The 14,730-nt window shown below is 40.6% G+C and overlaps 2 protein-coding genes across 3 annotated transcripts in view; one reads left to right on the top strand and one right to left on the bottom strand.

Moving 5' to 3' along the window:
* pcdh12 (protocadherin 12) overlaps positions 1 to 14,730 on the top strand; it is a 159,661-nt gene that overhangs the window by 97,113 nt on the left and 47,818 nt on the right. The gene's annotated exons all lie outside the window — the stretch shown is intronic.
* Positions 1 to 14,730, bottom strand: part of LOC111967561 (gamma-aminobutyric acid receptor subunit alpha-2) — a 64,488-nt gene that overhangs the window by 39,313 nt on the left and 10,445 nt on the right. For both annotated transcript variants that reach the window (XM_070444790.1, XM_023992665.2), the window contains exons 4-7: positions 9,500 to 9,567; positions 6,170 to 6,390; positions 5,208 to 5,290; positions 1,398 to 1,541 (exon numbers count right to left, since the gene is read on the bottom strand). In XM_070444790.1, the coding sequence (XP_070300891.1) occupies positions 1,398 to 1,541; positions 5,208 to 5,290; positions 6,170 to 6,390; positions 9,500 to 9,567 (516 nt within the window). The remainder of the gene's footprint in view (positions 1 to 1,397; positions 1,542 to 5,207; positions 5,291 to 6,169; positions 6,391 to 9,499; positions 9,568 to 14,730) is intronic.

Below are 14,730 nucleotides of genomic sequence, written 5' to 3'. Positions count from 1 at the left end.
CCAGGAATGAAATACGGCTGTCTGAAATAAAGCAGGCCATTGAGGAGAACGATGACACCTTTGCCAATGTGGCATCCATCAGCCCACCAACAATCTCCCGCCTTTTGAAGAGGCACCAGGTATCTATGAAACACATTTTCCTGGTGCCTTTTGAGAGAAACAATGACTGGGTGAAACAACAGAGGGCAGAGTATGTTCCGGTACAGCACTGTATACTGTATTACTGTTACTATTAATGCACATGCTACTTCACAATATCATATTGGAACTATCCTGTAAAAATAACTAACTAAAATATATTTTTAGAGGGTGCTGGGTGCTTGATGCTGCTGTGAACCATCACAAGTATATCTTTGTTGATGAAGCGGGCTTCAACCTGGCCGTGGGTGGAGCCTCATCGTCCAACGAGCGATCATCCAAGTGCCTGGACAACGTGGGGGAAACATCTCCATGTGCGCCACTATCTCTGAAGATGGTGTGGTAGGACGTAGGCCATTACTTGGATTCTACAACGCTGCACACCTCATTGAGTTTCTCAATTGAATTAAGCAGGTCTGTCACGGTGAAGGGGGTCACCTATGTCATTGTCTGGGACAATGTCGGGTTCCATCATGCAGAGGTGGTTCAGGCATGGTTTCGGGCCCATCCCCAATTCGTGACCCTATACCTGCCCCCATACTCTCATTTGTTTGTGCAGACCAATGTCAAGCTTGGATTAGCCCGGAAAAATTTATTTTTCCCGGGGTGCATGAACAATGAGGACATCCATTGTGATGTGGATGAGAATTTTTGGCCAAATGTTTAAGACAGGCTTGATGCAAATGAATGCGTGCTAAACATTATGTTTAATTTTGATTCATTACATTTTTTATTAATATATATATATTTTTTGCATGAATTGTAGAGGATGTCTTCATTGATCACACCTTTGATTACACATTGGATAGATATTATGGGAAATATAGATATTCTGTAAGTTTTGTTGGGTAATTTAAGTGTATGTGAAAACTGTGAAATCTACTGTAATTTACAGTACTGTAGCATATTACTTTCAACACTTCTAAGGATGAGTTCAAACACGTACTATCTTGCATTGTTTGCTATTGGATTAACGTGTTGTTAAAACGACCAAATTTAAAAGATATCATTATGTTGTGTTTTGGGGATTAAACCAATATTCTTATTACATTTCACAATGAACTTATATTTTGAATCAATGGTTGTGTGGTGATGTTTACAATCCAAATGAATGCACAATGACAGGTTTGGAATGAAAGACTGGCTGCGTTACAAGTGTGACCAGTTTGGAGTTTTGTACTAAGAGTTGTGAAAATGTACCACATACTTGTGGAAATAGTACCAAAGCGATAAAAAACACGGTAATATCCTGAGTTTACCTGTGCTGGACTTGATGGTTTCTTGGCCCACTGTTTGGCCGAGCAGGTCGTACTGGTTCAAACGGGAGCTCTCTCCTTCCACCACCACAGAGTCGGCAGGCTTACTGGTCCAGACGTAAGTCACCTCTGACATTGTATAGGCATCTAAGATCACAAAGAGAGAGTAAGGGTAACACCATCAGTGTGGCATTTGAAAATAGCGCAGTGATTCATTGTCATTTCAGATCATTTAATAGAAACGTGTCTATAAAGTCACTGAACTGTTTAAGGGTTGTATCATTTCCGACAAAAAAATCTACTCCAGATGCTTATCTCAATGACTGTTGTGCATTTTGTTCTCATTACATTTTGTTAGGCAACTGAAAGAAAATGACTATTGACTTAAGAAATAAACAACTAGTATAAATGATATAGGATCCAAATCACACCATATTAGTGTGTATATATACAGTACCAGTCAAAAGTTTAGACACCTGATCATTCAAGAGTGTGCAAAGCTGTCATCAAGGCAAAGGGTTGCTACTTTAAATAATCTAAAATATATTTTGATTTGTTTAACACTGTTTTGGTTACAACATGATTCCATATGTGTTATTTCACAGTTTTGATATCTCCACTATTATTCTACAATGCAGAAAATAGTAAATATATAGAAAAACCCCTGAATAGGTAGGTGTGTCCAAACTTTTGATAGGTACTGTATATACTGAGTATACAAAACATTAAGAACACCTGCTCTTTCCATGACATAGACTGACCAGGTGAATCCAGGTGAAAGCTATGATCCCTTACTGATGTTACTTGTTAAATCCACTTCAGTCAGTGTAGGTGACGTGGAGGAGACAGGTTAAAAAAGAACTTGAGACAATTGAGTCATGGATCGTGTATGTGTGCCATTCAGAGGGTGAACAGGCAAGACAAAATATTTAAGTGCCTTTGAACGGGGTATGGTTTTAGGTGTCAAGGTTCTGGTTTGTGTCAAGAACTGCAACGCTGCTTGACAGTTTCCCGTGTGTGTCAAGAATGGTCCACCACCCAAAGGACATCCATCCAACTTGACACAACTGTGGGAAGCATTGGAATCAACATGAGCCAGCATCCCTGAGGAACGCTTTCGACACCCTGTAGAGTCCATGCCCCTACGAATTGAGGCTGTTCTGAGGGCAAAAGGGGGTGCAACTCAATGCTAGGAAGGTGTTCCTAATGTTTGGTATACTCAGTGTATATAGAAATGTCTTATCCTCTTGATATCTGTGTCTCTGTATAAGACACCCACGATAAGGAAGATGTGATGGTTTTGGCAGCCATCGCATCTTCCTAATCGTGGGTGTTTCATACAGAGACACAGATATCAAGAGGATAACACATTTCATATAGTAAACATTGACAAACAGTGAGTCATCAATGCCATTAGGGAATCATATTCTCTCCCTGCGAGTCTTGCTGCGCCATGAAAACACTTAACATATTAACTCATCTTGACATTTAAAGTAAGGCTTGTATTATTAATTGGTTATTGGCAATGGATGAGTTTCCCCCTATAGTCGATTGACGGAGCCATGCGTCAATCAATAAACATAATACAAAAATCCCCATCAAAATCCATCTGTTTAAGCTAGAGATAGGTTCAATCCTGCACATCCGCCTATGTCGGCCTTCCACATCTGCAGTGGAAAGCGACAGAGCTGCAGTGCTGTTTGGCAGACTAAGAGGCGTCCTGAAAATCGGTCTTCTCACAAACAAACGTCTGCAGCGTCTGAACGGTTTGGCCCACAAGCCCCACGGGACTCGTCTGAAGTCGGTACCGTCGATTTGACAACTTCTGTCTATAGCATCCATTATGGAAAGGGGAGCCACTCACGAACACAATGGTGTTCTCCTTTTGTTCTACGACACCCACAAGCTTCTCAATGTAACTCAGTACTGGTTTCTAAAATGAATGGAAGTATGGACATACACTAAATAACCTTCTTTATGATTTCTTTTTTGACTGTCTGTTTTGCCATTTATGAATGTGTTATTCAATGTGTTTCTATGGGCTACAGCAGTAAAAGACACATTCAATCAATTGTATTTTTTTTTTTATAGCTGCATGGGGCCTAAAATAAAAAATCTAATAGCTAAATGATCCATGGTATGACCATCTTAAAACTATTTCATATGTTGGCTTAGTAGAACCCCCCCCTCCCACAGGCGTAGACTTTTAGCTTTTAGGGGTTAATAGGCCACACATTTTACAGCCAGGAGATGGCTTGCAGTGTACTTCACAACATGCAATGTCACATACTGACTCACTAAGCAATTTTTTTTGCTTTTAAGGGCTGAAGCATTTGGTCCCATTTCTTTGTTTTGTTTATCGAAACAATTCAACACCCTCAGTGGTTATGCAATGATTATTGCTGTAACTGGCGGAAGTTTGTAGCAGCAGAAACCAAATCTATTCTTATCCTTGTGTCTTTCCTGGTCTTGATTCCCCTGTTTGTTTGTTATGGTGTGGGACTTTATAAAGGTTTTAGGCTCAAATCAAGTGAAGTAAAGAAATTATATTCTGCCTCTTGGAAATGATAAAATGTGATGGTGTTGTTGACATGGAGGAGAGTGAGGAGCAGCGCTGAATGACACCAAAAACAAAGGTCACAGTGGTGATTCATTCAAACCTGTTGGCCGCAACTACAGTACCAGTCAAAAGTTTGGACACACCTACAGTACTCACTGAAGGGTTTTCCTTTATTTTGACTATTTTCTACATTGTAGAATAATAGTGAAGACATCAGAACTATGAAATAACACATATGGAATCATGTAGTAACCTAAAAAGTGTTAAACAAATCAAAATATATTTTCTATTTGAGATTCTTCAAAGTAGCCACCCTTTGCCTTGATGACAGCATTGCACACGCTTAGCATTCTCTCAACCAGCTTCATGAGGTAGTCACCTGGAATGCATTCCAGGTAACAGGTGTACCTTGTTAAAAGTTAATTTGTGGAATTTCTTTCCTTCTTAATGTGTTTGAGCCAATCAGGCTGCTGATTATCCCGCACACCTGTCACCATCGTCAAGCTCCCCAGCGCCTCATGACACTCACCTGGACTCCATCACCTCCTTGATTATCTTCCCTATTGTAGGGTTCTGCTTTTCTTTTCTTAGTCAACCTTGTGTTCTGTTTCATTGTGTTCTGGAACGTAGCCCTGTCTTTCATTTTTGTTCATTGATTTCACCTGTGTTCGTTTCACACCTGGTCTCATCCGCTCCCTATTTAGTTCAGTTATTTCTGTTTGTATGGTTGTGGGGTATTGTTTTCTGTAATGAATGCTCAGGGAGAAAAAGGTGTAGATTCACGCGCAGAGCACGGCAGATGTTTATTAAGCCTTTGCAGAAGGCAGGAATCGTGGTCGCAGGCAATGGTCAAACACAGGTAGGCAGTCAAAAACACACATACCTCACAACCATAAAAAAAACAGAAAGAACTGAACTAAATAGGGAGCTGATGAGACCAGGTGTGAAACGAACACATGAAATCAATGAACAAAGATTTTTTGTTTAACTGGTGTTTCTTAATTTACTGTAGGACTCCCAATCAATTGGATCTTTAGTTCTACGGTACTTAGCACAGGCTTTATCCCTTTCTCTCAACAGATGTATTGAGTCAGACCCGGCAACATATGACACATGACCTATTGAGCAACTCCAACTAGACACATTTGATTCCTGCATGCATTTCAAATCCCACTTTCTTTTCATGAGAGTCATGCCCTGCCGCCCTCAGTGACCCCGTGTTTCTCTGCACTTGTCAATCATGCATTACTCACAGCTGCCAAACTTCAGGGGACATGAGTGGAAGTCCATGGGGAAATCTTCCAGATGCATAGGACACTCCGCGTGAACCGTCAACCTAGATACAACACACATGGAGCACAATGCGTCACTGTAACATCCAAACACACACACACACTCTCGTGCCGACCAAACTGTGCAGGCATACATCCTTTTCACCTTGTTATTTTCGGCACTGTTCCATCAAATATGGTTGATGTGAACCAGTATGCAATAGTTACGGCTGTTACATCATATGTCGTGTTTGGTAGTGTCAGAATGAACAACCAATGGAGTTGTACCAAACAAGCATGAGAGCCTCTTTTAATCTAAACTAAGGTGCAATCAGTAATAAACCAGAGTTGATGGAAGCCAAAGCTATAGGATAGAGAATGCTTATAGGGCACACAAACTATGAGTATCCCCCAGATTTATAGTGGGCTATTTCTGAAATATATTGCACTGTGTGCAGTGGAGATGCTCTCTATCTATATCAATTCCAGCCTAAAGGACCTGACAATGCTCTTTTCCTAAGTGATTCCATTCAAATAGCCTCTGACTGGGCAATGCTTTCATCTGTATTCTACAGGGACTCACTTGTCAAAATAATGTCCCCTGTCATTGGCACTGAGTGAGTCAAATATCGCAATAAATAACATAATTATTGATTTAGGGGGGTTACTGCGGCAAAGGGAGGCGTACACCGAGACTGGTTCGATGAGGAGAAACAAGGGGATATGTGCTCCATGCAATGTGTGTCATGTATTCAAATGGAATTTGTTTGGGTCGAGGGTGACATCGGGGGAGATTGGGTACGGTGGTCGTACTTTTGACTGTGTTTTTCTGTTCCACATGAATTGAAAGAACACGCTAACCCTGCTACAGTAATAATATTTCATTCAACTTCATGAATCATTTCTAACACCAATTCAAATAGTTTGGTTTGAGCTGTATTTGCCTCATGGTGTAAAGTAGGGTGCCATCGTCTTGAATCCTCAGTAGTTTATTGGGCATGGTCATGTTGTGAGCCACCGACTTCTTCCCGTTGTGGAAGAACGTGTCCGGAGTCCATATTTTACTGGCCATCAAGTTGTTCAGCCGAAGTATGTCCATGGGCCCGTCGAATTTCAACCTCTCGTCTTTCCAGCTTTGCCGGAAGAACACGTCTATCGTGTATTCCTGTGGGCAGAAGGAACGTTGTTGTCAACAATCGGCAATCATCCACAGGTGACGATTGCAGACAATAAAACCTTGAACCGTAAGTGCACTTAAAAAAAGAGATATAAAATGTTTTATTGCAAATTATTTCTGCACTGTGAATATGAAACCTGCACCTTCACCTAAAAATGGCACAATATCTTCTGTTGTACCACCTGCCTTTTTGAACCTTCCTTAGCTGTCAGTCCCTACTATATTACAATTGCTCTGAAAGTTTGCCTAGCCATTAAGTGTTGGGCCAGTAACCTTAATATCACTGGTTCGAATCCCCGAGCTGACGAGGTGAAAAATCTGTCGATGTGGCCTTGAGCAAGGCGTCTGTTAAATTATTCAAATGTAAAACAGATAAATCACAAGCAGCACCTAGTGAGAGGCTGTGAAAACAGCCTGTGATGAAGCTTAGGTGGATGGCACCCTTTCTCTCTGTCTTATCCCCTCCATACAATGCAGCCCCTATAACATCCATTACTGACTCACTGCTCCTCCTGCATACACTTGGGCCTGCCATTAATCCACACCGAATGGGAGTTTTATGTTTTTTCTTTAGAGCGGAGCAGCCTATACAAGGTGAGGTCCCTGGTGTTAGTGTGCCATGTACCTATCCTGCCTATCCAACCCCCACTACTTGATTTAGCAGCCTAGCAGCCCTGGAGCAGTGGCGCCATGAGATACTTTGCTTAGGTAGAACAATCTCTCTCTCTCTCTCTCTCCTCCTGCTTCTCCCTTCATTCTCCAAAGGATACCTGGCTTGTTACAGCCTCCAGGGCAAAGGGTACTGAAAGAGGTGTGCATGTGTGCTTACTAGCTGTGTTCAAAATCATATGAGCTGGAATGAAAAACATGCCTTAGGTGTGAGCACATCACAGCTTATGAGACCACATGTGCAATGAAAACAGTCAATTCATCATTTTACCTTCAGCCACTAGCGATTTGATGGCAACAACAGATAACAATATTCTGTGCTTTATCAAAGTAGATTTGCACCTCATGTAGTCCACTGGACTCCGTATGGAAATCCCAAAGATTGCTATGTGGTGTTATCAATCATGTCACGCCCTGACCATAGAGAGCGTTTTATTCTCTATTTTGGTTAGTTCGGGGTGTGACTAGGGTGGGTGATCTAGTGTGTTGATTTCTATGTTGGCCTGGTATGGTTCCCAATCAGAGGCAGCTGTTTATCATTGTCTCTGATTGGGGATCATATTTAGGCAGCCATTTCACCACTGTGTTTTGTGGGATCTTGTTTGTGTGTAGTTGCCTGTGAGCACTCCATGACTTCACGTTTCGTTTGCTGTTTATTGTATTTGTGAGTTTCCTTTATTAAACATGTGGAACCCAAATCACGCTGCACGTTGGTCTGAGTATATTTCCAGTTCATACGACGATCGTGACACTACAAGCTACCCTCAACCATGCACACATTAATAAATTATAATATTGATAGTCTCCCTAGGCGTGTAAGGCATGGCTTTGCATCAAGATGATCGTACACATCTTAAGTTAACGCTCCTTACCACGACATGGGACACACTCGCCTAGTGAATACTTCATGGGAACTTATGCCTAATGTATATGTTGCTTTTAGGGGTGATAGGGTTTGAATTCTGCATTGCTTGTCAAATATCATAAATGTTTCATAGATAACAGCTGATTCGTAGTTGTTGGAGCCAATTTGGGTGCATCTTATATTACGGTAATATTCAGGCAATTACACTCCCAGCCACACAGACAACATATACAGAACAAACACACAGGCCAAAACGGCTCCTACAATAATGTTCATTTAAAGAATGGCTCACACTGGATATTGCCATTTTAAAAACGGGACTGTGAGTGTGGAATGAGAAATCGGTGAGTGTATTTTCTTGAATACAAGCCCAAGATAAATGAAGAAGTGACTTGAATAACGAGTCGATTTAAAAAAAAAATATATTTGTATTTTTATAAGACAAATCTGTCAAAGGAATAGGCACGGCTCCGAGTGGAGGAAGAGAACACATCTCTCTCTATAGTAAGACTGCTAAAGGTGTTGCCGTGAGGAGAAAACGATGTATAGGGATGAGCTCCAGGGAAGAAGAAAGAAGGGGACAATTCTGCCTTTGAAAAGAAACTAAGAAAACAACATCAAAAGAAGAGAATGGAAGGAGAACCTGAGAGAGAGTGAGAGATATAATATTGCTGTACCAAACGGAGTCCAGACAGTGAAATAGCACTCAGGATGAAGAAGGGTAGAACAATGTAGCAAAGGTAGCAACACAATGGGAATAAATCACATGTGCGCCTTATCACTCCTTTTCTCTCTCCCTCATTCTTCCAGAACCTGATTTAAACATGTCCCTTGAACAGTGAAATTGAATAGGGGACGCAAGCTGGAGCATTGGCTACAGAGATCTTAAGTCTGCTGTGGAGGAAAGCGAAGGGGAAAGATTTTGAGGTTTTGAAAGGTAACAAGGTGTGATGCCTGGCCAGAGAAGAGAAAGAGAGGAGCGAATGGATTGTCCGGGGGAAGAGAGAGGGAGAGAGGGGTCTCTTGGCTATGTTAGAAGCCAGGGCCCTTTGAAGACGATCAGGGGAGCCCTAATCTTAAGGCGTCAGTGTTAGGGGGGGCTTTGGTGCTCCACTAGAGCCAGGCAAAGCTGCTTGGAACAAACACAAACACCAGGGTCCTATTCATTTGGCACCAAACTGAAGAAAACGGACGGAAACAGGAAGGGGCAAACGGAATCCGTCCAATGAGAAATGCTTGTTTTCATTTTCAGTTGCAAAATGTTTTGATATGGTGTGCCCTAATGAATACGACCAGGACTAAGAGGTCCAAATAAGCGACAGAAAGGAAAATGGTGCGGAATGATGTCATGGTTTTGCAATGAAACAGTAAACAAAATACCTGAAATGGCATAATCAGAATTGGGTTTTTCTATATTCTTCCATTCACATTGCCCATTCCAGCACAGTTACAGCAACTATGGTGAATGCGTAACCAGCCCAGCCCGGTACAGTTTGGCTTGGTTCAGCCCAGTTTGGCTCAGTGTGGTAACAAGGTACTTGTAAGATTAGAATGTGGTCTCACCATGTCTGTATCTGAAACTGGGCCAAAGCTGGTGACGTAGACATTGGTATTCACCTCTGTCACACGATCTGAAAAACATAATAACAAGGAGGATTAAAATAGAACAAACAAAGGCGGATCATGAGACCATTTCTTCCTCGCTGAACATGAATAAACAGATCTATTACTAGACACTTCAGTATGAATTACTGAAGCTCATATTTTGAGTGGCACTTCCCTGCGTTGCAGTAAAACAACACTTCATTTTTTACTCCTAACGACACCATCCCGTCAGGCCTACCTCTGTTCAGAGAAAACAACAGCGCACACATTTTGGTTTCTCTCCTGGGCAACTCTTTCATTAAATTAATCTCTTATACGCTTGGGTAATTTCTTAAAAAAGCTTTCAGGCTTTACAAGTATCCTCTGCTGCACACACACACACACACAGCAACTCACACACAGTAACTCACACAGACACAAACTCATGTGTATTCTAAAGAGGTTCTCATTATCCTAAAATAAAGTGCTCTCATGCAAGGCGACTCGGCGAGCGAGAGCAGGCCCAGTGTGCTCACTGCGTTTGCTGACAAATGACACACAGACGTGTAATGGATATGCTTATTATTTATGAACTAGTACATATCGAGTGGAACAGACGGCTCGTTGGGTAATGTGTGCAATACATTTAGCAATACATACACTGGATTGCACTATAGAATAGGTGTTTAAAGGTCCAATGCAGCCATTTTGATCTCAATCTCAAATTATTTCTGGGTAACAATTAAGTACCTTACTATGATAGTTTTCAATTAAAATGGTCAAAAAGAAACAACATTTGTTTAGTAAAGAGCAATTTCTCCAGGAATAGTTTAGCTAGGACTGCCTAAGTGGGGAGGGGGAAAATGTGAAATGAGCTGTTATTGGCAGAGAGGTTGGAAACTCTCTTTCTTTTATCAACACATTTACCGCATGGTGATTTCACACATCAATCGAAGACATGTGCTACTGAAATTGCATATGGTTATATTATGTAAGAACAATTGTGCAACACAAATAAAAATAATATTTGATAACAAATTCGCTTTCTCCCGTGTTGGCTAGTGTTCGCAGTCCGCGGTTCTGAAACACATCAGTGCGCTGTTTAATTGGCGCCTTTTCCTAGACCATGTTGCTATGTGCATAATAGCGAAGTTAACCAGCTTATTGGTGTTGAGAACAATGCGGAGTTATGAGACGAGAAAACAGCCCTTGCCTTAATTGTCTAAGAAAAGTGAGAAGAGAGAGAAACTCCAACTTCACTAGGTCTATAATCAATAGCCTAACTATTAAATGTGCCTGGCTTTATAAATCATCCATGTACTGTATACAGTTGAAGTCGGAAGTTTACATACACCTTAGCCAAATACATTTAACCTCAGTTTTTCACAATTCCGGACATTTAATCTCAGTAAGATTTCCCTGTCTTAGGTCAGTTAGGATGCCCACTTTACTTTAAGAATGTGAAATGTCAAAATAATAGTAGAGAGAATGATTTATTTCAGCTTTTATTTCTTTCATCACATTCCCAGTGGGTCAGACGTTTACATACACTCAATAATTATTTGGTATCATTGCATTTAAATTGTTTAACTTGGGTCAAACGTTTCAGGTAGCCTTCCTCAAGCTTCCCACAATAAGTTGGATGAATTTTGGCCCATTCCTCCTGACAGAGCTGGTGTAACTGAGTCAGGTTTCTAGGCCTCCTTTTCAGTTCTGTCCACACATTTTCTATAGGAATGAGGTCAGGGCTTTGTGATGGCCACTCCAATACCTTGACTTTGTTGTCCTTAAGCCATTTTGCCACAACTTTGGAAGTATGCTTTGGGTCATTGTCCATTTGGAAGACCCATTTGCAACCAAGCTTTAACTTCCTGACTGATGTTTTGAAATGTTGCTTCAATATATCCACATAATTTTCCTACCTCATGATGCCATCTATTTTGTGAAGTGCACCTCCTGCAGCAAAGCATCCCCACAACATGATTCTGCCACCCCCGGGCATCACGGTTGGGATGGTGTTCTTCGGCTTGCAAGCTTCCCCCTTTTTCCTCCAAACATATTGATGGTCATTATGGCCAAACAGTTCAATTTCTGTTTCATCAGACCAGAGGACATTTCTCCAAAAAGTATGAACTTTGTCCCCATGTGCAGTTGCAAACCGTAGTCTGGCTTTTTTTATGGCGGTTTTGGAGCAGTGGCTTCTTCCATGCTGAGCGGCCTTTCAGGTTATGTCGATATAAGACTTATTTTACTGTGGATATAGATACTTTTGTACCTGTTTCCTCCAGCATCTTCACAAGGTCCTTTGCTGCTGTTCTGGGATTGATTTGCACTTTTCGCACCAAAGTACGTTCATCTCTAGCAGACAGAACGCGTCTCCTTCCTGAGCGGTATGACGGCTGCGTGGTCCCATGGTGTTTGTACTTGCGTACTATTGTTTGTACAGATGAACGTGGTACCTTCAGGCGTTTGGAAATTGCTCCCAAGGATGAACCAGACTTGTGAAGGTCTACAATTTTTTTCTGAGGTCTTGGCTTACTTCTTTTGATTTTCCCATGATGTCAAGCAAAGAGTTTGGAGGTAGGTCTTAAAATACATCCACAGGTACACCTCCAATTGACTCAACTTTTGTCAATTAGCCTATCCGAAGCTTCTAAAGCCATGACATCATTTTCTGGAATTTTCCAAGCTGTTTAAAGGCACAGTCAACTTAGTGTATGTAAACTTCTGACCCACTGGAATTGTGATACAGTAAATTATAAGTGAAATAATCTGTCTGTAAACAATTGTTGTAAAAATTACTTGTGTCATGCACAAAGTAGATGTCCTAACCGACTTGCCAAAACTATAGTTTCTTAACAAGAAATGTGTGGAGTGGTTGAAAACAAGTTTTAATGACTCCATTCTAAGTGTATGTAAACGTCAACTTCAACTGTATCTATAGAAATAAGACAGATCCTGCTTCTGTTGCCTGTTTGAGTGTTTGTTTTAATAGCCTACTGATTCCGTGGGCACCAAGCCTCACGCAACCACATATCGGATAAAGAACTTCACAAATGTGGCTGTTTATAATCTTTGCTATGCTGTAATAACAGCTTTACATTTTTTGTGTGTTAGACCAGCCTCTCTGGTATTATTTATATTCTAATTGAAATGTTGTTTACACTATTCCAAATTGTCTGAATTAAAAAATAAATAATAATAATCCTCCCTTTATCTCCTTCTTATTGTTATTATTATGATCATCATTATAATAAAAAGTAATATAATTAGAATTAATAGGCTTAGTGTAGTATCCTTGTATAACCACCATCGAGCTGTAGGCCTAAGAACGCATCCTGTTTAGTCTTAATACCGTAACTTACTATATTTCAATACTTACAGTATATAGGCTACTGTATCAATCAATCATTTATTAGTTCATGTCATCACACAGTATAGGGGTCATTCATGATTTTAAATGCAATCAAGCGTTTTTGTTTTCAAATAAGATAACAAAGCGACCGTTGAATAATTTTCGTAAACAATAAATAGGCCTAAACCATTACATTTCACAAATGAATGCGACTTTTTTTGGTCTTTGCTGTAATAAAGGCTTTACAAAAATACGTTACAACAGACACTCCGGTACGCTTATAATATATTTATTGATATTTACATTGTTTCAAACAGTTATATTGTAATCAAACAGCAACTGTTTGGCACACATAATATGCACTCAGTGCCTGCTCCTTACCTTCTTTTTCTTGATCTCCAGCATTTTCCACAACTAGTCAAATTTATTCCACACATCTGACTTCCCCTTTACCTCCTGAGCAACCAGTAAACATTCCCCCGTTTCAAATTTATTTGTCACGTCCTCTGCATCCATTTTCCTGTCACGTGTTAGTGTTCAGAGTTTGTTATAACCAATTTATTGATGCGATTATGGGAATGTCTTTTAATTTTTTATTATGGATTTCGGGAACTTTTCAGTCAGAAATGTCTATAATTATGTTGCAGCTTTAGCAACACAGAGCGCGTGATACACCCTGTTGATGTTCTGTGGTTGTCTCTGCAGCAGGGATGAGAGAGAGACAAAGAGTGCTAGTCACACAGTCACTCGCTGTCTTTTTTTTTTAACACAGCACAGCAAGTCTGAGCCAGGCTCGGCACAATCAAATCAATTGCGGTCGGACTCCCTCTAGTCATTTGTGTGTCTTAATTATTTAATCAAACAGTTCGCTTAAAGCATCAGACAAGCTCCGTGCATATATTGAAGTTGATTTGATTAAAACACATAGGATTTGTCTATATATGGAAAAATACACGTTTAAAAATATAGATGAATCAATTGGTCGAAAGAACAGAAAACCATTTTATGTCGGGGACAGCCCTAGTCTTTTCAAACAGCTCTTACACTAAAAAGGCACTATAATCATGTTCACAATTTCACAGTATTTTTCCAACCTCATAGCGTGGAAATATATATATATACAGGAAAATCACATTTTTGACTGCACTGGCCCTTTAAGTGTGTAAACCACACATTATTATGGATGGTTATCCACTGTATTTAAGACCACGGGCAGGACTGGGTATCTAAACTGGGGCTTCCATGTCTTGTGATGGTTATGTTGGGGTGGAGATGCAGTGCCTTCGGAAAGTATTCAGACCCCTTGACTTTATCTACATTTTGTTACGCTACAGCCTTATTCTAAAATTGATTTAAAAAATGTTTTACCCCATCATCAGTCTACACACAATACCCCATAATGACAAAGCAAAAACAGTTTTTTAGAAATGTTTGCTAATATATATTAAAAAAAAAAACGGAAATATCACGTTTACATAAGGATTCAGACCCTTTACACAGTACTTTGTTGAAGCACCTTTGGCAGCAATTACAGCTTCAAGTCTTCTTGGGTATGACGCTACAAGCGTGACACACCTGTTTTTAGGGAGTTTCTCCCATTCTTCTCTGCAGATCCTGTCAAGTTCTGTCTGTTTGGATGGGGAGCATTGCTGCACAGCTATTTTCAGGTCTAACCAGTGACGTTGGATCAGGTTTAAGTCCGGGCTCTGGCTGGGCCACTCAAGGACATTCAGAGATTTGTCCTAAAGCCACTACTGCGTTGTCTTGGCTGTGTACTTAGGGTCGTTGTCCTGTTGGAAGGTGAACCTTCGCCCCAGTCTGAGGTCATGAGAGTTCTGGAGCAGGTTTTCTTCAA

Source organism: Salvelinus sp. IW2-2015, linkage group LG8, assembly GCF_002910315.2.
Source record: "Salvelinus sp. IW2-2015 linkage group LG8, ASM291031v2, whole genome shotgun sequence".
Taxonomy (NCBI): Eukaryota; Metazoa; Chordata; class Actinopteri; order Salmoniformes; family Salmonidae; genus Salvelinus; species Salvelinus sp. IW2-2015.
Note: the sequence above shows the minus strand (reverse complement) of the source record. Positions and strands in the feature narration are given on the sequence as shown.